This window comes from Centroberyx gerrardi, chromosome 2, assembly GCF_048128805.1.
Source record: "Centroberyx gerrardi isolate f3 chromosome 2, fCenGer3.hap1.cur.20231027, whole genome shotgun sequence".
Taxonomy (NCBI): Eukaryota; Metazoa; Chordata; class Actinopteri; order Beryciformes; family Berycidae; genus Centroberyx; species Centroberyx gerrardi.
Genome location: NC_135998.1, coordinates 7,045,065 through 7,070,155, shown reverse-complemented (window position 1 = coordinate 7,070,155; position 25,091 = coordinate 7,045,065). Strand labels below are relative to the sequence as shown.

At 40.0% G+C, this 25,091-nt stretch overlaps 1 protein-coding gene across 1 annotated transcript in view; it reads left to right on the top strand.

Moving 5' to 3' along the window:
• galt (galactose-1-phosphate uridylyltransferase) overlaps positions 1-24,132 on the top strand; it is a 41,456-nt gene extending 17,324 nt beyond the window's left edge. Inside the window, exons 8-11 of the mRNA XM_071900585.2 lie at positions 3,256-3,388; positions 8,939-9,022; positions 22,544-22,698; positions 23,004-24,132. Of these exons, the coding sequence (XP_071756686.1) occupies positions 3,256-3,388; positions 8,939-9,022; positions 22,544-22,698; positions 23,004-23,105 (474 nt within the window). The 3' untranslated portion in view covers positions 23,106-24,132. The remainder of the gene's footprint in view (positions 1-3,255; positions 3,389-8,938; positions 9,023-22,543; positions 22,699-23,003) is intronic.
• Positions 24,133-25,091: the final 959 nt, after the last annotated feature.

Here is a 25,091-nt window from a genome sequence, read left to right as displayed (position 1 = left end):
TTGGGTTACTAAAAGGTTTATATTCATATTTTGGATAATGCTTATCACCTATGATTACTGAATACACTATATGCTAAAGCGTTAGCATGCGCACCAGACAGAACTATCTACCGGAGACACAGAGAGGATTTTGGTGCCAATCCTCTCGTCAAATATTGGGTAAGATAACCAATGGGCCAAACGCCCAAAAAGTCAGAGTAGCCCTGTAGCAATGCAACAATGCAACATTTAAGCATTTCAAACTGTTATTAGACAATACACTTGGGGAAAAAAACATTATTTTAATCCAATAGTAAATAGTAATAAATAATAAGTAATAAATTCTGTTTCTCAGAAGTTTGTATATCTTAAGTTGAATAACTGCATCCAATTCTGTCTCTACAATCAAAATAGATGGAAAAAGAACATTAATGGTAATTTTCCACCCACATCTCACTTAACCCACAGAGACCCTTTATCACAAAGTTACTGATAGTATTAATTACTTAAATGCCATGTCTGCAATCTAACAGATGTCAAAACAATAATGATTTACTGCGCCCACATTACACTTGTTGTGAAAGTCTCTCTTGAAACGGAGGAAAGGGGGAGAAAGATTAGACAGATTGGACAGGGAGGGTAAAGCTAGAGTCATACTTCAGAAAGCAGAGGTTTGTTTGGGTGAAGTGTTCGCCTGTTCTTCAGTTCAGTCGCTTTTGTAACTTTTTCTCTTTCTTCCAGTGAACAGCAGCCCTTGTTTTTGTTGATTATCCACTTCACACACTTCACACTGAAATCTGTTTGTGTCTGTCTGTTCAACTGCCGCAAGGAGAGGGTTTTTACGCTCTTGAAGTAATGCCGATTCATTCGAGTGGTTAAACAAAGTCATTCATCCTCTTCAAGAATAGTTGAAGTGGGAAGTATACGTTTAAAAGAAGGAGTACAAAGGCAGGAAGAAGCAGGGGGTGAAGGAGAGAGAAAAAGGAAAGAAAGGCAGAGAGAAAGGAAGGTAAAGACGGGTAGAGAGACGAATGGAGATGGGTAGAGAAAATTACTTGTAGAAGAAAGAGAGAGAGAGAGAGGGGGAATCAGAGTAAGAAACCGACAAAAAGATACACAGACAGAAAGAAAGGAACAGGGAAGTAGAGAGAGAGACAAGCAGAGACTGGCAGAAGCAGAGAGAGAGACAGAGAGAGAGAGAGAGACAGGATGAAGTGCAGGTAATGAGGAAGAGAGAACTCAGACAGCTCAGTGATACCTTCTCCACTGGGACTGTGTGTGTGTGTGTGTGTGTGTGTGTGTAAGCGTTAATGTCTCAGGAAGAGCAGAGCAGACAGTTGGATCTCCTAGACAGCTGCTCATGGGAACTGACCTTTGGAAGATCAGACTTGAAGTGTGTGTGTGTGTGTGTGTGTGTGTGTGTGTGCGCGCGCGTCATTTTTTAGGTCCATGAATTGGTGTGAGTGTGTGTGTGTGTGTTCTTGTCTGCTCTTGTGCGTTGCTGAGGTTGCTGGCATTTGTCTGTATGTAGGCTTTGATAAACCTTAAACTTACACTTCTCTGTGTGTGTGTGTGTGTGTGCGCGTGTGTGTGTGTGTGTGTGTGTGTCTCTGCTCCTCTGTTGACTGGAGTCTCCCCTCCCTCTGACCTGAGGTTAGGACAGTAAATTGGTGCAGTGCAGTGTTTGTTTGGAGGAGTCTGAATTGGGGTTCGGCTCCCAAGGGACGCACTTGACTTTGAAACAAAAACTTTCCAGGCTAATTGAATAAAACTCGAACTATGGAGCAAGGGATTTGTGGTCTGTGCGGCGTCCATTTTAGGACATCCTCCTCCTCTTCCTCCACCCTGCACCTCCTCCTCTGTCCTCCCTGTCCATCCTCTCACTCTTTTTTTCTCGATCTTCCTCCTCCTACCCAATCTCCCCGCTCCATCCTTCTGGGTTTAAAGCAAAAACTAAACTGAGATTTAAAAAAAAGAATCTTCATTTCTCATTGTCTTCTTAAAAAACTAGGTCTATCTTTATGCAAATGTTTGGGTTTAGTATTGTGTCTGATTTCCAGCAGACTCCCAATGCTCCTCTTTACGACTCTTCATCTTTTTAACAATTCACACACACACACACACACACACACGCACACACACCTGGCTAATCCATTTCTGATGGAGTGTAACACAGAGGTCAGGTCGTGTCTGTGCCTCCTCATCAGCTTGTTAAATCTCACTTTGCAACACATTCAGCATTAAAACACTTTATGATAATTAGGCTACCTGCTGCAAACAGCCTCTCCTCACTGACCGGCCTTATTACCATTTCACACACACACACACACACACACACTTTGTTAGAAACAGAGAGAGCTGCTCAGTCAACCTTCTCTGGGTAAATCTTTACTGGGGATTTCCTCTTTTTGTTCATGTTGTCCTGATCCAAATCCTTAGTCAAGTCCAAGCTGTGAGGATTGTGTGTGTGTGTGTGTGTGTGTGTACTGTGCCTGGATTTCTGTTATTATGTGTGCGTGTTTACAGTATTCATGTAGTGCGCATAAGTGCGTTTTCATGTGTGCACGTGTGTGTGTGTGTGTGTGTGTGTGTGTATGTATCTATTTGTGTTTGTGTACCTTGGTATCGCACATCCAGTCTTCTTTGTGCAGGTGCTTAGGAATAAACAGAAGGCATCCAAGAATTAAGAAATTCCCGCACACTGCTGTTTTCTTTGTTTGTGTGTGTTTACGCACGTGTGTAGTTACGTGTGTCTGAGTTTCTATGTGTGTATGTGTGTTCATTTACATGTATGTGTGTAAATGTTGTGTGTGCTGTGAGTCAGGTCAGTGTATGGACTCTAAATAGTCATACAGTGTGTCAATATGTACTTATGATATATGATTAAAATGCAAAAAGAAATATATATATATATATATATATATATATATATATATATATATATATATATATATATATATTTAGTCAATATGCAATGTTAATCACAATGTCTTGAATTATGTGAAGCTGATCTCTCTCTTCCTCTCCCTTTTCCTCTCTCCATCTGTATCGCTCCATTCCTCCTTCTCTCCTCATCCATCCCTCTCTTCTTCCTTCTCTCTTCATCACCCCTTCATTCCTCACTCTCCATCGCCCTCTTTCACGCACCTTTTTCTCCATCCCTCCCTCTCTACCTTCTTTGTTCATGTCTTCATCCCTCTCTCTCTCCTTCCTCATCCATCCCTCCATCTCTCCCTCTCTCTCTCTCTCTCTCTCTCTCTCTCTCTCTCCTCCCAGGAGCGAGTGGTGGTGGAGAGCTCTGATTGGCTGGCGGTCGTCCCATACTGGGCAACATGGCCCTATCAGACGCTGCTGTTACCACGACGACATGTCCTCAGACTCAATGACCTGACCAAAGAGGAGAGAGAGGGTAAGGGTGTGTGTCTGTGTGTGTGTGTGTGTGTGTGTGTGTTCTTTTCAACTGTTCTTTTAACCCTTGTGAGTTGACTCATCGGAAGGCTTTTCATTCAAAGAAGATGGGTGAAAGCTATTACATGTTAAGTAACCACATTTTTTTCATTCGCTCCACTGATTCATTTATCAAACAGAATTATTTTTATACATGTACAGTAAACTTTGAAAGCAAACTCTCTGGAGGAAGTTTTTTTTTAATAATAATATTATATAATATTATTGCAAGTTATTTAAAAAGCTGCAATATCAGGCCATAGCTGCTGTTGGTTTGTTTTTGTTTGTTTGTATGTTTGGTGCGTGCATGTCGGTGTGTGTGTGTGTGTGTGTGTGTACTGTATGTTCATGCTTGCTTGCATTTGTCTGTCTGTGTGTGAATGTGTATATGTGTGTGATAACAGTGTGATAACCGTATGGTGTTTCAATGAATCGATGTGTTTTACTTTGATAACATAATTGTATTTAAATTAATGGGTTTTAGGTTTTTGCTTTAATCTTCCTAACATCATGACGTTTACATTACTCCATTACTCCATAACATGCTGGTGTTTAGATGACTCTGAATCACATCCATAACATTCTGGTGTTTACATGGCTCTTAATCACCTCCATAACATTCTGGTGTTTAGATGACTCTGAATCACCTCCATAACATTCTGGTGTTTACATGGCTCTTAATCACCTCCATAACATTCTGGTGTTTAGATGACTCTGAATCACATCCATAACATTCTGGTGTTTAGATGACTCTGAATCACCTCCATAACATGCTGGTGTTTAGATGACTCTGAATAACATCCATAACATTCTGGTGTTTAGATGACTCTGAATCACATCCATAACATTCTGGTGTTTAGATGACTCTGAATCACCTCCATAACATTCTGGTGTTTAGATGACTCTGAATCACCTCCATAACATGCTGGTGTTTAGATGACTGATTCACCTCCATAACATTCTGGTGTTTACATGGCTCTTAATCACCTCCATAACGTTCTGGTGTTTACATGGCTCTTAATCACCTCCATAACATTCTGGTGTTTAGATGACTCTGATTCACCTCCATAACATTCTGGTGTTTAGATGACTCTGATTCACCTCCATAACATTCTGGTGTTTAGATGACTCTGAATCACCTCCATAACATTCTGGTGTTTAGATGACTCTGAATCACCTCCATAACATTCTGGTGTTTAGATGACTCTGAATCACCTCCATAACATTCTGGTGTTTAGATGACTCTGAATCACCTCCATAACATGCTGGTGTTTAGATGACTGATTCACCTCCATAACATTCTGGTGTTTACATACGCTCTGAATCACCTCCATAACATTCTGGTGTTTTGTAGCGTGTAGAGTCGAAATTATCAAATCTAGAATTTAGTAAAGGTATGAAAATATGAAACTTTGATAAAGATATCAATTTACACTCGTAAGGGGCACCACCTTCGTAGATGAAGGACCTTTACTTATACTAATCAGTCATCAGTCTAAAGATCGTGAAATCTTTTCAATACAGGGATTACTTTACTCTGCAAGTAAGGAAACACATAACAACTTCTGTGTAATAAATGGGAATATTTATTTAACTATACAAGCATAACAAATTCAATGAGATAAGCAATATAAGGCACGTATATTGATCACCAGAATGAAGCACGGAAACTATAGACTAAAAATAGACATGAAATGCAATGAAACAAAATAAGAGTGAAAGGGAAATGATAATGAAATATGGGAATAAGAATTGGTAGCAGTAAATGGAGGTATGTATGGATCAATCAACCAGAGAAACGAGGCGGAAAGCTACGGGGCAACTAGACTATAAAAGCCTAACTTTTCCTGATCTATTTAAGTAATTTGAATCTAAGCTGTTGCATCAACTCTCAGCAGTAAAGACGTGGATAATCAGAGCCTACTTTGTTCAGTTGGGAAGTCCTGCCGGGTCGGGTTGTCTGGTCCCGCTGAGCTCTGAGAGACGGGCTCGGCTTGGCCGGTTACCTGGCAACGGCAGACGCTGGAACAGCTGGTCTCTGATGTGTTATCGTCACATCAAGGCAAGCAGCGCTACCGGCTTTTCACAGCTGTAGACAACAGGCCTCTCTGGATGTGGAACACTGCGGCGATGTTGCATCAGTGTTTGACTGCTGGTCTCGGAAGAGTTGACGTTTCTAGCTCTGCTAACTGTTATAAACTAAATGATCTCGTTCCTAAATAGCTTCGAAAATGATCTTCGCTTGGCCGAGCGTTGATAACTTCTTAACTATTAGATGCGAGGTTCAAACTTCTTGTAAGAGATTCTTAAGTTCATCTGGAGAAGACGTCTCTAACTCCAGGTTCAAACTCTAAGTTTCAGCTAAGGTCGAATTGTAGCTAAATTGTTGGTCTTGGCTTCAGCAGGTTTCTTGGCGAGGGCGGAATGTTGAACTGTCTGAAAACCCAGATAAGAACATTTTATAGCTCTTTGAATTCTCAGGCGTGGTTTGCCATGCAAATCACGCTTCGCGCTCTTTTTCTGTTTACTAATTAATTTCTTTGTTTGAGAAGATTTCACCCCGAACTGAGAGGGAGGGGGGAAAGGAATGCAAGAGGAATCATTCCTCTAGTCTATTTTATTTTGGGATCTATTACTAAGTGATCTTAATAAAGATTCCTTTTAAAATAATATGTCGGTATTTTACATCTCCACCAATTACTGTTGTCAATTGATCGAAATAATAAAAACCTGTCAACTTACATTCAAACTTATATAGCTAGCACATCAATATAAGGACATCAAATACCTTCCTGGTACAATCTGTGGCTATAAAGTCTTCATCAAGTTAACTCGTATATGTGACTTGGGTCTCTAACTTCGTGATCAATATGAGAAAGACAATTTAAACATTTAAGACATTTGGACGCACTGACATTTTATACGGACCTGTCGTCGCTATAAATGACCACAAGGTGGCAGTGCAGGACCATGAAAATAGGAGAGTGTCTCTGGATGAATATCTGATACACTTCAATCATTTAACGCATCATGGTCTGTGCATGTAACTTTAGCTATTGAACATCTTCAACATATATATGGGCCTACAGTCAACACATCTAGTATACTTCAAACTACAAAATAGATCCATTAAAGACATTGGGAAAATATAGTTGAGGGTAGGTTTTAAAGGAATGTGAAAAGGGAAGAGATTTATGACTGTCCTGATTCAGAGAGGGGGTAGTGATGAGACTCTGGAAAGTGTCAACAGCAGTCATTGGTTCCTTCGTATTGACACGGTGTGTATTCCCGTTCTCACCCAATGGTGACTGTCCCTTCTGATTAACCAGAACCGTCTGGTACTCCAAATGAAGAAAGGAGGGTGATTCCCTATATTCAGATGTGTGAGAAGTATGGATGTGTGATTGTATAGTTCATTAGTATTCCTGAGTTCTTGAGTCCTTCTCCTCCTGATGGCTGAAAGATAAAGGTCGTTAATTGTGGAATGTGTGATTTTCAAAGCTCTTCGCCGGGTTGGTATCCTGTCGTTAATTTCCTGAGCTGTCCTGTGGAGACATCTCTGGCTGGCATAGACTCAACTCCTTGAGCCATGGACTGTGTCCATTCGACACCTTTATGGCCACTTGTTGTGATAGGCCATTTGGTGTTGATTCAAGAAGACAACAGAAAGGTTGTGGGCTTTCTGCAAATGTCTCCCTGGTATCGCTACAGTTTACATACGCTCTGAATCACCTCCATACCATTCTGGTGTTTACATAAGCTCTGAATCACCTCCATAACATTCTGGTGTTTACATACGCTCTGAATCACCTCCATAACATTCTGGTGTTTAGATGACTCTTAATCACCTCCATAACATTCTGGTGTTTAGATGACTCTGAATCACCTCCATAACATTCTGGTGTTTAGATGACTGATTCACCTCCATAACATCCTGGTGTTTAGATGACTCTGAATCACCTCCATAACATTCTGGTGTTTAGATGACTGATTCACCTCCATAACATGCTGGTGTTTAGATGACTCTGAATCACCTCCATAACATTCTGGTGTTTACATACGCTCTGAATCACCTCCATAACATTCTGGTGTTTAGATGACTCTTAATCACCTCCATAACATTCTGGTGTTTAGATGACTCTGAATCACGTCCATAACATGCTGGTGTTTAGATGACTGATTCACCTCCATAACATTCTGGTGTTTACATACGCTCTGAATCACCTCCATAACATTCTGGTGTTTACATACGCTCTGAATCACCTCCATAACATTCTGGTGTTTAGATGACTCTTAATCACCTCCATAACATTCTGGTGTTTAGATGACTCTGAATCACCTCCATAACATTCTGGTGTTTAGATGACTGATTCACCTCCATAACATTCTGGTGTTTAGATGACTGATTCACCTCCATAACATGCTGGTGTTTAGATGACTGATTCACCTCCATAACATTCTGGTGTTTACATGGCTCTTAATCACCTCCTTACATTAAAGTGTATAAATGAATAGATTTGAGTTTTGCTCCTTTAAGCCCCTAACATTATAGTGTTTAAATTAATGGATTTCAGTTTTTTCTGTCACCTCCGTAACATTATGGTATTTAAATCAATGGATTTAGGGCCGACCCTGTCCCGTCCCTAACATTATGGTGTTTAAATGAACATATTTGAGTTTTAATCCTCTCACCTCCTGCACATTATGGCGTTTTAATGTTTAAATGAATGGATGTGAGGTTTTTTCGCTACATCCCTGGCATTATGGTGTTTTAATGAATGGATGTGAGTTTTTTCCCCATCACCCCTCTAACATTATAAAACTCTGAATCACCTGCTTTACATTACAATGTGTAAATGAACGGGTTTCAGTTTTGTTCGTCTCTCCTTCCTAACATTGCAGCGTTTACGTGAATGGGTATAGATGCTGATCCTGTCCCATCACTGACCTTAACGGTGTTTAAATGACTCCAGCAGATGTTGTTGTTGTCAGAGAATGAACTGGCTAAGTGTTAGGTGATCTGATCAGATTACCTACCGCTACCCTTCAAGGACAAAATTCATTGGCTTCGTAAATCAATAAAGGGCTTATATTGGAAAAATGATGTAGCCATCTAAAGAGCTAACAGTTCAGTCTGTTCAGGTGATTGCTGTGTGTGTGTGTGTGTGTGTGTGTGTGTGTGTGCCTATGAGCTGGTGTGTCTGTCTGTCTATCTAACTTTCTCCTCCTCTATTCAGTCTTGTTTCTTTTATACTTTATTTCCCTACAGGGATCATAAAAGTTTCATCTTCTCTTACAATTCCCTGCCTCTCTAGCTCTCTACTTCTCTCTCATTATTTATTTTTCAACTTTCTCGACTAACATTCCCTCTCTCCAGCTCCCCTCCCTCATGTCGTTCAAAATTAACAATATTCAATAAAAAATGATATCTTTCTCACTCTTTCCTCTCTCTCTCCTCTCTGTTTTCTCGCTTTCGTCTCTCCCTCTCTTCCGTCTGTCTCTGTTTTACTAGATCTGGCGGACATTATGAAGCGACTGCTGACCAAGTATGACAACCTGTTTGAAGTCTCTTTCCCGTACTCCATGGGCTGGCACGGTAAGACAAAGGGAGGGAGGGAAGAAGGGAAGGAGGGAGGGAAGAAGGAATGGATTAAAGAAAAGGTTTTGGTATAAATATGATAACCTGTTTGAAGTCTCCTTTCCCTACTCCATTGAGTGACAAGACAGAGGGAGGGTGGAGGGGATTAAAGATAATTTTAGTGCAAATACATGACAGCCTGTGTGAGTGGATGATGGATGGATGGATGAATGCTTCTGATTCGCTCCCCTGTCTTTCTCTCCTCCCTCACTTCTCCTTCTCCATCCCTCTTCTTCTTCATCAACATTCACTCCGTTCGGTGCCGTTAACGTCAGATCAACATCATTTAGCTTAAGCTTATGTCTCGCAGTTAACATGACACTACCGCCCACCAACATGGCATCAGGGTCACATGTGAATATAGATTAAACTGTCTAAACATCGTGGGAATGATATATGTCAGGATCAGACACTCTCATTTCATTCCAGGCCTTAAAGGGTAACTTCGGTATTTTTCAACTTGGACCCTATTTTCCCATCTTTTTGTGTCTAAGTGACTAAAGGGGACAACAATTTTTGAAATTGGTCCAGTATTGAGCGAGATCGCTTCAGCCGGCAGCCGCGAAACGAGCTGCAATGTAATCCGACGAGGCAAATCGCACCGTCAATGTACGTCCACTAAAAGTGCTTGTTTTTGCCACTGACAGGCTCACTAAGCTACGATTTCTGTACTCCAACACAACAAACCCCTCCCGGCACTCCTCTCTCCAACTCTCACTCATGTTTCCACAGTTGACTTCCTGCAACAACTCAACTCTCGCAAGACTTGAGCGAGACTTGGTTACACGCAGACCGGATCAAGCGAAAGGCATTTCATTTCTCTGTAGGGTCCTTTCCATAATGTTGTCAGACACTTATAATAACAATCTGAGCCTGTCAGTGGCAAAAACAAGCACTTTTAGTGGACGTACATTGACGGTGCGATTTGCCCCGTCGGATTACATTGCAGCTTGTTTCGCGGCTGCCAGCTGAAGCGATCTCGCTCAATACTGGACCAATTTCAAAAAGTGTTGTCCCCTTTAGTCACTTAGACACAAAAAGATGGGAAAATAGGGTCCAGCTTGAAAAATACCGAAGTTACCCTTTAATTCATCGCCATCCACCTGTCAAACAAGCCTCCACTCAGCTTCAATGTTTCCCACTTAGCGTCACTTCAACACATACTCAGTGTCAGACACGTCAGCCTCGATAGCATGTTAAATGTTTTTGTCTTTACGTCAAGGGGGAAGGAAAGCAGGGAGTCTCGCAGACGTAGAGCACTCATGGGGTAATAACGCTCCTAACATCAGCTGAAGTGCGGTGCGGAGACAGAAAAACAGCATGATGGCAGTTCCCTCTGTCCCAGCTCATACGCTCTTAAAAGAGACAGAGATGCGTCTTCTTTTGGATTTTTTTTAAAAAAAATTTAAAGGAGAAGGCACATTCAAGCATTTCTTAGACAGCTACACTGAAGCGCCCCAGGAAAAGAATGCACCTTATATAATTTAAATACTTAATAACACTTAACTGAAGGAGGATTCAAGCCCATGTGGTTGAAAGTAGTTGTTATGGATTGAATGTTTTCTTTGCAGGCTCTTCTTGTAAATAAGACTTTGTGCTGCCTGTATGGTTAAGTTAAAGTGAGATAGACGATTAATGTAAAGGTAAATGCATTTGAGGTTTCGGTAACACTTTAGATTAAGGAACACATATTAACTATTAATAAGTTGCTTATTAACATGCATATTAGTAGTGTATAGGTTTATTATTAGTCATTACAAACCACTTATTAGCACCTTATTCTGCATTTCTTTGTGATTGTAGCCACATCTAGATTTATTTCTCTGAGTGACCTTTTTGCTGGTTTCTCATGTTTGTTAAATGGATAAAAAACATTTCCTGTGCAATTTTAGGTAGAAAACCCATATCTTTTGTTTGTGTAAAGCAATAGAAATGTTCAAATGATTCATACGCATTAAAGTTATACTAAGAGCCATATTCATGTTCAACAACTTCCTTACTGACTGTTATAAACACTAATTAGGAGGCTATTGAAGGAAAACCCATAGTTAATGGGCTATACTTGTAGAATACAAATAAGGTGCTAATAAGTGGTTTGTAATGACTAATACACTAGTAATATGCATTAATAAGCGACTTATTATTAATAGTTAATATGTGTTCCCTAATCTAAAGTGTTACCGAACTTTCTTAAGTATCTTCAGAGGCTTCGGTAACTGTTTTGACTATTATTTATGGCTATCTGAGCCATTTTAGAGCTTGTTTGCAGTTACTGGTGGCAGGCGGCGCTGGATCGCAGTCGCCCTTTTTTGAAGAAACAGTGGAAGAGATAAGGAGTGGCGTATCTTCCGTTCAGGGAAGATAATCTTTGGTAACACCTTACAAGAATGCTTTCGAGCTGGAACAGAGGTTAGCCAAGTGCAGCGGTGCGATGAGTGATGTGTGACAGAAAAGCAGAGCGGTGTCAGCGTTGTGATTGTTCTGTAACCAAAAGGTCACAGGTTCAATCCCTGCAACAGCTGTGTCCAGTTGAACTAAGCAAGACCCCAAAGCCTCACCACTCACTCACTGTACATCAGTCTGGATAAGAATGTGAGCTAAGTGTCTAAAATCGAAAATTAAATATATTAAAAAAATATAAACACTACCAGTCAAAAGTTATTAGTTTATTTTTGCTCTTTTTCACATTTTAGAATAATAGTAAAGACATCAAAACTAGGAAATAACACAAATGGAATTATGCAGTGACCAGTTAAACAAATCAAAACTATCTTATATTTTAGATTCTTTAAAGTAGCCGCCCTTTGCCGAAAGGCAAAGGCTTTGGAAAGAAATTCATACATAGGCATCAACTTCACTATTTATATTTGTCTAAAAAACACATTTCAAGTATTTAAGCAGAAGCCTTTCGATCAAAATGGCTTTAAGAGAATGAAAAACATAGAACATTCAATCAGGTGGGTCCAAACTTTTGACTGCTAGTGTATATAAATAAATAAATGCATATAAATATAAAAATAGAATGAAATCCTACAGCATGGTTCTGGCTACACAACCAAGCCAACTTTCTGTTACACCGGCTCTACTCTTGCAGTGAAGGTTTCATCTCAAATCTATTTCAGAGAATTAAGTGCTGTATTTCTTGTCAAGACTCATCAGCTGGTTCCTGACTTGCTGTCAGTCCAGCAGGCCGGCGCTCATGTCAAGCCCTGCACATCTCTTTCAGGAGGGAGCTGGTTTGTATTCTGCTGTATAACGGAGAGCGAGGCAACCCACATCAGAGATATTTTATAAAAGGAGAGATGACAAATTCCTCCAGAAACGACAGTGTGGAGTGAGAGGCAGAGGGCAGGAGAGGACACAGTCATCCACTCACTTTATTTCTGTCTCACCCTCTGTCACTCTCTCTCTCTCTCTCTCTCTCTCTCTCACACACACACACACACATACTTGTCAGATATCAAATCTTAAAAAGTAAATCTCAGTCTAGAGTTGCCTGTGGTGCAGGTTCTTACAGATCTGGTATAATTTTTCAGCTTTAATCTTGTAGTTTCCTTTCCTATTCCTTATCGACTTCAACTCGCCGGTCATCTTACAGTGATGTGTTGAGGTTACAGGCCGGTAGAGTATTTTTTTTTTTTTGGGGCGCACAGAATAACACCCTCTACAAGGTTTTTTGATGTCATCCCCCTCTCTCTCCCAGTCTTTCCTGTATCTCTCCACTGTGAACTATCAAATAAACACTGAAATGCCAAAGAAAACGAATCCTTCCACTTGCCACCATTGTAAAAATATCCCTGTCTAACATTAGCCAAAACAACTACGGTGACCTGTAAAGATACTGAAGAGAGTTCAGCTGTGTTGTCCAAGTTGAAGAATAGATTTTTTTTGTCTCGTTGAGATCCTAAAATGTACTTAAAATGTAGTTTCCATTGCCCTTTGTGGAGTTGATAAAATACTCTGGTCTAGACTGGTTTTCCATTGGAGGTAAAAGTTCTTGTAACTCCCAGGATAATGGTGTTATTTTAGCTTTATCAAGGGGGGATTAAGGGAATAGAGCCTGCTGAGATTTTCAATGAGAGATTATAATGGATGTAGTGCACTAATACACACACACTCTGTCTGTCCCTCACACACACACACACACACACACACACACACACACACGCTGTACACGCACACTGATGGACTAACTTGGGAACACACACGCACGTCCACATACACACACACCCAAACCTGGCTGGCATAATGAGTTGTGATATCTCCCCATCTGTGTTTGTGTTTTATTTTAGCTCATTTAGAGGAAGCTAGCTCTTATTTAGGACTTGGCTTATTAGAGACAGTGTGGAGAGACAAGCGGTTTGATTGTGGGATGAAGTCATTTCAAAATGAACGGCATGCAGGGACTCACCAGGGAAATCATGGATTAGATAAAGCTACCTGCTTATTCCTCCTGGATGAGAATACAGAACACATTACAGATGGAATTAACAGGCTGGGTGAATGACTGGGACAGGTAGAAAGACAGAGAGACATGTGGGGAGACAGACAGGAAACAGACAGACAAGTAGTAAAGAACACAGACAGATGGGTAAATGACAATGACAGACAGAGACAGACAAGGGGAAAGACAGACAAACAGATAAGTAGGTAGGACAATGAACAAACAGACAGACAGCTAGTTAGGGATGGACAGGTAAATAGGAAGGCAGTCAGACTGATACCCCACGTCCCGATCCGGCCCCTAACCAATGTTGGAGGGCGTCCCGTTACCAAGTGAGCCAAACGAAGCGAGGTGAGTGGCTGCTCAGCCCTCCAACGCTCCCTCGAAATTGATGCAATTGAAGTGCTGGCTCGAAAGCGAGGGTTTACCCAGCAGGCATTGCAGTACCAAAATGAACTAGCATGCCAGAGGAGGAGCCAACTTCCCAAAAATGCAATAGTATAGCTCTAACTACTGGCTACAATTGAAATTACTGTAATATAATTACTGCTAATATTTAATTATAAGAAATAATGTAAATAACACAGATGTGGATTTGTTAGATTTTGTTTGAAAACAGTTATGTAGGCTACAATAACATGGATAGGAATTTTAGTAACCTCTCAAGTAGAAACATACCTACATTTTACAATTTTGCCATTCATTTAAGTGATGCTTGGCTGATTGTTTTAATTGATGTTTTAATATATTAAGGTCAGGAGGGACTGAGAGACAGACAGGTGGGTATGGAGACTGAAAGACAGATGGGTTGGTAGGTAAACGTAAGAGACAGACAGGTCGATATCTCAAAACTAGGAGGAAGACAGGTAGATAGAGACACTGAGAGGCAGACAGGTAGGTAGGAAAACAGGCAGACAGGTCAGTAGGGAGACAGGGAGGCAGCTAGTGTATGAAAATCAGTCCATATAAAAGAAGTGGCTGGGGAACATAATACACACACACAGAATCTCAGTGTATCTCTCTCCCTCTCTCTCTCTCTCTCCCTCTTTATCAAATTGATAAAGCTATAAAATGTCACTCTCTGCTTTCATGTGGCTGCGTTACCCAACAGCATTTTAGCTATACGTTTGTCTCTGATTGTTGCGGCCAATTACTTAGACTTAACTGAAAAACGGCACATCAGTTGAAACGGTGCATCAATTCTTTGTCCTTATTTGCAATCAAAGTGGAGAGATTGGTGGAAAATTACAAGTTAAAGAACAAAATTGTGATGGCAAGTGTTACGACTGGGAGGGTAAAATTATGGTGTTTGATGAAAATGGCTGGATGAATGGATTTTCTATAGTAAATATGGGGAAAATGGTTTGAATTATAATAATAATCCTTGTTGAGGAGTTCTGGTGGACCGGGCTGAGCTTCAGTTTAGCCTTGGTTGAGAGTTGGTTTGCCAGAATATTCAATTATCAAAATAATCTTTTGATGCAGCCCTAGATTACTATTACTATTGGTAGTATAGCTAGTAGTTTGTGTGGTATTAGTATTATTAGTATTATTTTTCTCTGAATGTGAGTGATACCAATAACTGTTATGGTTGGTAACTTTTTGAAAGAAAGAAAACTCAGACTCATGCTCACAGCCCTAGTTGAGCATATATATGTAGTTTTCCTTACACTCTAATTCTAAAAAACACACACACACACACACACACATAGTACAAATACACAAGCACACGCACTTTTCAAGTGGGTAATAGTCTGCTAATGAGAGTATCCGTTTCCATTCATCTCAAGTCTTCAGCCTTTTCTCTTCTTTATTCCCATCCATTAGTTTCCTTTATGTCTGTCTCTGTGTCTCATCAGCCTCCATTGTCTGGAAACTGATTCCGAAGAAAAGCGCCCCATAATTAAAGCAAACTCTGGGGAAACTAGGGATCTAATGTTAGAGGTTTTTTTTCTCCAAGATTTCATGTTTTATGGCCACACATATTCTATTCATTTACAGTGGAGATTTCTACTGTCTGGTTGTCCTGATCACAGCCTTAGTTTCTACTGGGATCAGACAGCAGCACAGGCAGCTATGAAGGGGATTTTAGATAAAATATGAAATACAGTCACCACCCAGGGCTTTCCTGCCTTAAAGTGGGTCTTTGCCCCTCTTGTGATGGCTGATGATGACATGATATGCTAATTTGCATATAGTGGCATTTGTCATTCAGTTTGAAGCTCTCCGCAAGTTTTGTCAAGTTAAACGTAAGACTTTAAAAAAAAAAAAAGTCAAGGCGTCCTGGTGGCTCAGTGGTCTAGTGCGTGTACCATGTAAACACAAGATCCTGGCTTTGAATCCGGCCCAGGACTTTTGTCACATGTCATCTCTCTCTTTTTCCCAGTCTTACCTGTCTCTCTCTCCACTGTGTCCAATTAAGGTAAAATGTCAAAAACAAGTTAAACATAAGACTTTTTAATACCTCTTAAATACCAGTTCTAATGAAATATAAGACAATTTTCGCTACTGAAATTAATGTGAAACTGAAAAAAAAAAACGTTTTGTCCTGTCAGAGAACGGATCTACATGATTGGGTTGATTTCTCACTAGAAAAACTGCACACCAACAAACCGCTTTCTAGATTTCTACAGATGAATTTAAGAATTCCAGTAACAGTATTCAAAGACTTTTGAGGCCATGAATTTAGGTTGTCAAAATCAAGATATTTCAAGGCTTTTTCATGACCAGCAGACCCCTGCATGTCTTGTCCAAAGCTTTGGGAGTCAGCACATCATCCGAAAAAATAGTTACATTGGTCGCTAGTTGCTTTTGAGAAATTAAGTCAGGAAATGTTTCTGTTTTTAGCCAAACAAGCAGCACATTCAGAAGTCTGATGTACACGACCAATGAGGCGACGTCTGCTGCTGATTCTTCTGCTCAGTGAAATACAAAGTTGTGTCACTGACTCATGCCATCTGCTGGTCGGATGGCTGCATTGCGGCAAAACGATTCAAGGTGGTATTATTTTCCGTTTCATTTTTCATTTTCTCATTTTATCACTTTGTTGCTAATAGAAAATAATTGGGCAGGAACCATAAATTCCCCTATGTAAGAAAAACCCTGCTAACATACAGATTAATACGGTGAGCTATGGAAATGTTTTGCTGGTGTCTTTTGTTTTAACATCGAAGCCATTCAACATCCATGGCCAAAACTCTGTTCTTTTGTTTCTTCCAACTTTTGGATTGTAATCCATTGTAAACAAAGGAGCGATCATCCATGAACAGCTCAAAGACTCGCTGTAAGTCACAGACTTCATAATTGTGCTGTTGACTGTTTGTGTGTGTGTGTGTGTGTGCGCTCAGTAAACAAAACTAAAACTCAACTTCACTCACACAATCTGGCTGTGATTGGCCACCAGCAAAACACTTCCACAGCTCACTGTCTTAATCTAAAGGGTTTTTCTTGCATAGCACATTTTTGGTTCCTGCCAAAGCGTTTTCTGTTTGCGCCAAACACACACACACACACACACACACACAGGAAATCTGGCTTTGAGATATATTTACAGCCTGTAAACTCTCCAGATCAATTTATTTACTGCATTTGTTTTTACTCAGACACAAGAGGAAGGGGAAAGAGGAAAGGAAGGAGGGAGCAAGGAGAGGAGAGTGTGTGTATGTGTGTGTATAAGTGTGTGTTTGAGTTTTCCTGAATGTATATTTGACTGAGACAAATGCTTCTATCTTCTTGCATGTTTATGTAAAAGTTAAAGTGTAAGTAAAATATATGGGTGCCTGTGTGTGTGTGTGTGTGTGTGTATGCATTAGAGTCTGTGTATCTTTGAGTGTCTCTGTGTCTATGTGAGTATTAGTGTGTTTTCTTGTATGTGTATTTATGTGTGTCTATATGTTTGTGCATATGTGCAAGTAGAGAGAAGTGTACGCATTTACCACTGAAACCTTAATACAATTTTCTGCACTCCTACAGGCTTTATGCATACTGCTTTTGCACACACACACACACACACACATAGATTATTTACATCCCACCTACTCTCCTTTCCCTCTATCCTTCCCTCAGGTCCTCACTCCTTCGCTTTCTACCCTTGTTTCCCTGTGTGTGTCTCTCTCTCTCTCTCTCTCTTTGTCCCGCCCCTCTCCAGAGTGTCATGAAAAATTCTGAAAATGTCTTAAATCATATTATTTGAACTCAAGACCTTAATCATTAATAAAGCATTCTAAGAGGAGACAGAATTTTTAGAGGTCTTAACATTTTTGCGGTTTCTTGATGCGCTCTCTTTTCAGCGAGAAATCACGCCTCACTCAGATTTACATTCTGATGGGATTACAGTTTGTTTTCATTTTCATGTTTATTTCAGTTACAAAATTGGTATTATATTTCGTTCTAACTGCCATTAGCACGGTCTCAAAGAGGCAGCTGGGTGGCTCAGTTGGGACAAAGCACTCGAGCTTCCTAATGTCCCGCCATAATCACCATGATATATTAAACATGACCAGTTATGCTAATGATTTCATTAATTAAGCTAATTAATGCATTACTTAGCAAATATTTCTAGCCCATTCTAGTTCTTGTCTTCACATAACACATGGGTGGTATTAATATGAACTCCGTATCTTCAAGTATTAAGGACTTTCCACCTGACATTATCATGCATCCTGGGTGATCAGATTGTGATTGGATAGAACAAAAACACATAAAATCCAGGTGTAAATTCACTCAAGACGCATTGAAGATCTGATCATCCAACCCACCTCTGGAAGTCAGAGACACATTTGACCACATTAACAAAGTGTAAATGCAATCAATCCACATATAGGAGCTATGTAAACGGAAGTAAACTTCTTCTTACTCTTGTAACGGAAGTAAACTAGTAGCCTTCTCCTCTGCTGTCGCGCACAACAGGCATATTGTCTAAGACGATCTCTTCCTCTGGTTTGAAAAATAAGAAAAAGTGCATACAAAAATGCCAGATTCTTAGCACTTGCCATCCTTAGGACATATGAAGGGAAGTGACGTGTGTTAACAACGTGCATTTTGTGAGGGAAAGTGAAATGCGATCCCAGTGTTGATGCATGAGACACATTTTAACGGCAGGTGTAATTGTAATCCAGCTAAAAGATATCTGGACACAATCCGGATACGAGACGCATGTTAATGCCAGGTGTAAAGGGGGCCACAGTAGAAAAACAAATGCTCCTCATTAATATGCAAATCTATGCAGCAAGCAAACCTAATAAGATCATCTTTACAGGGGGACATGGCGGGAGCAAATGGCTCTTCACCTCAGTTCATGGCGCCTAGAGAGAAGTTGCGTACATCTCGCTCCATTCGCCTCCTTCCATTGATTTTGCATGCATGCTAATGTTTTTCTGTGTAGTCTGTGTGGATCGTCTCCTTGGTCATCTTGGCACACAACAGCAGGACAGAGCTGGACTTTACTTAATCTTACTTGGTAGAGTTTTCCACTCGGGGCTGTGGGAGAAAGGTCTATATTATCTCCTGTGGTGGAAAACTCCTCATATTCTCCCTGTTACTGAACACTAGGAGTCACAGAAATCCTCTTTAGATGAAGAAAAGCATTACTATTTCTTTCCAGTTTGCTCTTATTTTCTCTTCCTTTTCCCTCCCTCTCTTTTCACTACCTCTCATCTGCCTGTTGTTTGACATTGTGGTCTGTATGGTGTGAAAGCGTGTGCTTGTATGTGTATTCTCATGCTTATCCACGTATGGTGTGTGCATGTGTATGTGTTGATTTGTGAGTGCATGTGTGTGTTTGTGTGTTTTGTTAAAGGAGAACAGAAGCTGTGGTGTTGCAGGCTAGCTAATTAGCTCAGTAACGCATGTGTCCCTAACAAGGTTGGTGCAGTGGCACTACATAATAAAACTAGTAGTACAGAGGCTTTATTAAAAAAAAAAAAAAGTCCACAAATTGAAAAACATACATAGGACACCGTCCAGCCACCAATTACAGTCTGAAAAGGAAAGAATAAAATAATTCATGCTTCCTGTTAGTCGAAACTTTAAGCTCAGCATTTTCTAACACTTCTAACACATAAACAGGGAGGCAATTTTCAGCTAAACCACAGTGTTCAACAGCAGTGGTGCAGTGATGTGGACAAGGTGGATATACTTTACAAAACGGGTATTTGCAAAAATCGGTTCTGATCCAATGCCTTCCTCCTTAAATATATACAGATACTGCTAACAAGGCCCAGTTACATTTTCAGCAAGGCTCTCTCATATGGAGAGAACCCCACGCCAAACTTTATTAAAAAAGTTGGCAACTTAATGTTTACTAGCAAGTATACAAACCTCGGAGAACATTAAGACCTTTAGAGAAACATAAGGGCCTTCTGGTAAATTCAACACACATATGATTAACCAAACAGTTCTCATTTCAGTTCTATTTCAACTGTTAGTATTGGTTCACTCTCCACACTACCACCCTCCATGCTATATTTTGGTGGAAATCGATGATTGTGAGACTAACAAACAAACCAATTCTAGTGAAATAAGAGCTACTTGGTGGATTATATGTATGCCGAATTCACCCGTGTAACGTAACAATTCAGAACATTTCTTATAAGAACATTTTCTGATAAGCAAGGCAACATTACATTTTTAATGGAGTTTGGCATGGCGTTCTCTCCATAGAAGAGAGAACAGAACAAATCGGGGTTACGAGGCTTCGTGCTGCAATCAGACCGGAGGCTTTGAAAACATTAGGTTACTAGCCGACATATGGCTAAGTCCAGTTAAAACACTAGCTTTAACCAAGTTTAACTTTGAATGAATTGTGTCCATGCAGTCCAGTCAATGAACACACACCATTTAACTGTAACATTCACCTGTCTTTCCTGTCTCTCTCTACTCTACTACTATTTTCTGGTAAAGTAGAAATACCATAAACATAATCTCTAAAAAAAAATGTGAGTCTGGCTCCTCCTCTTTGGCAACCAAAATCATCATGGGAAAAACTTTATTTTAATGAAAACTGCAAGATTATTGCTCATTTTCTGTAACAGCAGGAAACAATGGGGAAGTGTATGATCGCTGTATTAATGTAGTTAACACTAGACTGTTTGACCTTGTTTCTATTTGGTTGATCCTTGCTGTCACAGTGATAAGTCAAGGAGGCTAATTAAATCCCACACACACACACACACACACACCACAGATTTGAGCAAGCAGTCAGCCCATCAGCGTGATTGCTGTCTTTAGGGTGTTCATGTTTAGTGACATTTCTCTCAGGTCAGCTGAACTTTGTCCTGCTATCTTGGTGCGAAGTCAAGCAGGCTAATCTACGCTCTCCAGCCTCAGAAACAAAGTCAACACTGGCTGCTTCCTTCATTTACCTTGTTAGCTAATTGGCAGGGGGCCGTCTGGCCTGCAGCTTAAAGGCCTTAATGAGCAGAGGGCCTTGTTAGCACTGTGTGGATGGTGGGGAGACAAATGAGCTTGTTAAGTCCAGGCTATGCATATCCTTAATTAGCCTTTTGTAGGAGTGTTTGATAGTACTATCACTCTGGAGGGGTGTGTGTGTGTGTGTGTGTGTGTGCGTGTGTGTGTGTGCGCGCCAAGCACTAAAAGCCTGTAAGCAACAATAACCCCTCAGGTCAGTCCATTTGTGTGTGTGTGTGTGTGTGTGTATCTATCACTAGTCCCCCTGGTTTTCTGTGGTAAAATGCAGAAATTCATCCAGAATGTTCTGCAGTTGCGTGTCTCCGCCTCTAGATGTCACTGCAGCCTGATTTCCCAAAAAGTCAAAACTAGAGAAACTTCTGCAGCATAAACCGAACAGTTTTACAGCTGATCTAAATCTATTTCACTGTTATGTCCAGTTTTCCTTTTTATTGGCTAAAGTACACTTGGTGTATACAGTTTGGTAAAAGAACCACAAAGTGCATGGTTGCATTAAAGCCTGTTTTTTTTGTTTTATAAGTTGACATGTTGCTTGAATTCAACAAAATTGGGGTGAACATAACCAAGTGAGATAATATGTCAGAATCTCAGCAGTATTGATAGCACCATTGCTCTGCTGTTTTCCTTTCAATGTTTTCAATGCATCCGATCAGTTGGGGTAAACTCTGGAGCAGGAGAGCTTCGCTCCCAGTCGCCAATCAACTGAACGCTGATTGCTATTGGCTCAGTGGGTTGAGGAGGGAGTGGAGAGGGGGGCTAAGTGCGTTAGTCTTTCTGGTTTCCTTCAAACTTACCTGCTACAACTTAAAAAAAAACACTTAGTACTTACAAACACATTGTGCTTGATCTGTGTTAACTTTGACAATAGTTCTGATTGAACTGATTGATTAAAATAATCTATGGACTAAAAAAATACTACATTTCATTATAGAATACCTTGATGTTTAATTGCAGCAGAAACGTTTCGACCTCTGATGGTCTTCACCATCATACATACAGAAAAGTGAGGGCCAAAGTACATCCACTTATCTCCACCCATTGTTCCACAGAAAGTAGATCCTACAATGGATCATTGTCAGTGAAAATAAAAACAACATATATAAAATAACAATCAGATACAAAGAGTAAGGTGGTCAGACTGTAAGCGCTAAAAGCTTGGGGTGTTCATCACCAATAAAGGTACCACAAATAAACAATATATCAGTTCAACATCAAGGGCTTGAGGGACAGAGAGAGGAGCAATGCAATTCACATTGTAACTCATAGGAAAGGTCTCATGTCCAACTCTTCATTTTCATCCATGTCGTCGTAAATATCAAACAGTTTGATATGACTGGGGCAGCTCAGATCAGCCTGCAGGTGGATGGTTAAGATTTAATCTGTAAACCCTTCAAACTACCAGATAGTCTTTGCCATCACACCCAACAAAGCCTCTGATTGATGACCCTCCAATTGTCAGGATGGGTAAATCTGGTGTACATCAGCCCGATGATCCTCTAGTGTGTCCTCAGCCTAATCTACTTCTCTCTCTCTCTCTCTCTCTCTCTCTCTCTCTCTCTCTCTCTCTCTCTCTCTCTCTGTCTCTCTCCCCCTCTCTCTCTCTCTAGGAGCCCCTACTGGCCCCCATTTAAAGGAGGACAGTTCCCACTGGCAGCTCCATGCTCATTACTACCCCCCTCTGCTGCGTTCAGCCACCGTTAAGAAGTTCATGGTGGGGTACGAGATGCTGGCTCAGGAGCAGAGAGACCTCACCCCCGAACAGGTCAATATAACACACACACACACACACACACACACACACACACAAATTAATAGAGGCAGACATGTATATGCAGCCAAACACACACACACAGTTATGGATAATAATACTAACACTGACAAGATTGCACACCACTGGCGTCTATCCATGCATCTTAATGATCCCAATTAGCCATTATCCCTCACTTAATGGGCTTGGCATCCAGTACAACTGTTGATTTAGTTAATGTTTTGTCTTGGCTGTCTCTATTATTTGCTCTTTAGACTATAGAAACTCAGTCTTGTATTCTGGTGTTCTTGTATTTCCAGGCTGCTGAGAGGCTGAGGAACCTACCAGAACACCACTATAAAACCAGAGAGAACCAGGAGGGAGGAGGAGAAAGAGAGAAAGATGGAGGAAAGAAAGAGTGAGAGGAAAAATCAGAGATGGGTGGAGGAACGGGAAAATAATTATGAAACAAAAGGAGCAAAGCCTTATTTAAACAAGGATATCCCATTGGGAACAGTTACTGAGTTTTGCTTTTTTTTTTTTTTCTTTTATAAGGCAAGACTGTGAAAATAACACAATATCATAATGTGTTCCCATAAAATTAAACACAGAGAGGAAGAGAAAAATGAGTGATTGACTTTTTAAAGAGAGTTTGAATCTTGGAAATGAATAAATTTGGAAAAAATGAGATTCAGAATTATGTTGTTTGTTTGTTTACACTACACAGAAACCTCACAGCCTAAACCAACAGAGATTCACATCACATTGTCATGAAAACATGAAGTTCCAGGTAATGAAAACAGATGCTGTAACATATTTCTCAGCACTGGATGCAACATGTAAAAGTGCCTTTGCCCCCATAGGGCTCAATGATAACATCACACACACACAAGATATGATACTGTATACATTATGAGTAACTGTTAAGTGAATTTAATCATGTAACTGATGTGTTTTCTGTATGATCAAGTGATGGAGTACAGCGTCCCTTATTTTAGGGAGGTACTGAAAGAAAACAAGGCTATTTTTCATCTGCTGTTAAAGATACAATCTGGAAATTAAGTTCAGATATGTCCACACATGCTTTTGAAAGGTTTTATGGGAATTTAGGTTTGTTGAACTTTGTCTTAACTAATCATAGCTCAAACTACACGTCTTTTTTATCTCAGTGTTTACAAACTCTTCACTAATAAATAAACATTTTACAGCCTCAAAACACAGGTAACATTTGTGTAGCTGTCATATACAGTCGGTCCTTGTGTCAGAAGCTCAGACCACGAATTTCAGAAGAAGAAATCGCTATGCAAGCAAAGCCAGTGCTGGGCTACTGTAATTATGAAATGGACCTTTCAAACAAAATATGGTATGAATTCCCCCGTTTTTCAGGAAGATACTGAAAGAAAACAATCTTTTTCTTCCCCTGCTGTCTCTCTTGTTGAATTTGAACAAACTGGCTGCAATTGTTTGTTGCTTTGCTCTGTTGGAAAGCTTTCAACAATACAATGGCTTATTTGTGATCGAAATTAATGTCTTTGTTTCTTGTAAATGTTTTCAGATGGAGGATAATTCTTGAATTAAGTTTGCTCTGTTGGACAGCTGTCAGCCTCAGTGTAATGTTTAATTTCATATTGAAAATAAATGATTAAATAGATGTTGTGTGTCTTGTTTATGTTATCAGACTCAGCATTATCCTGGATGGAAGACAGTTGTTTGAATTTAACGCCACAGTAATCTGAATTTATATGGTATTCCTCTTATTTGAGACAGCTCTGGCAGTATTTGTAAACATGATCACTTAAAGTTCTAAAGTATTGATGAATGAATGAATTGGAAACATTTAAAATGATCTTTTTTGAACGGAACTGTGGGTGTTTTCTAGAATGAAACGTATGGAATGTGGAATGCTTGAGTTTTTACCATTTTTTTCATATTGTCATTACAACTTCTGCCTGAAGATAGTAGCATTCAACAACATCTGACAACAATGGAACTGCAGTAGCTATTCACTTGTTCTCTATATGGAGGGTCATGAAGTCCAAATTATAATCAAATTGCTAAATGATTTATTATTTACTGTTCTGCTTGTAATAATAATGCTACAATAAAATGTAAATGTGAAAATGGAATTATCAATAGCAAAATGTAATTTAAAAGGAAGATGAAACAGCAATTTGAAAATAAAAAGTTCTAAATACAAAGAGAAAAGATTAAAAAGTGTCTAAAAGTGTTAAATTCAAACCTTTTATAACCATTTCCTGTTTTCATATTTCTTCTTCCCATTTAGCTTTGGGTTTTTCTCCATTAGCCATTTTCAATTCTTGAGTTATATGTAAATGAGGTGTGGCCCTCCTGACAGGTGGGTTGTAGAAGGCGAAGGCACAGCGGCTCCTCACAGACACCAAGGGGAG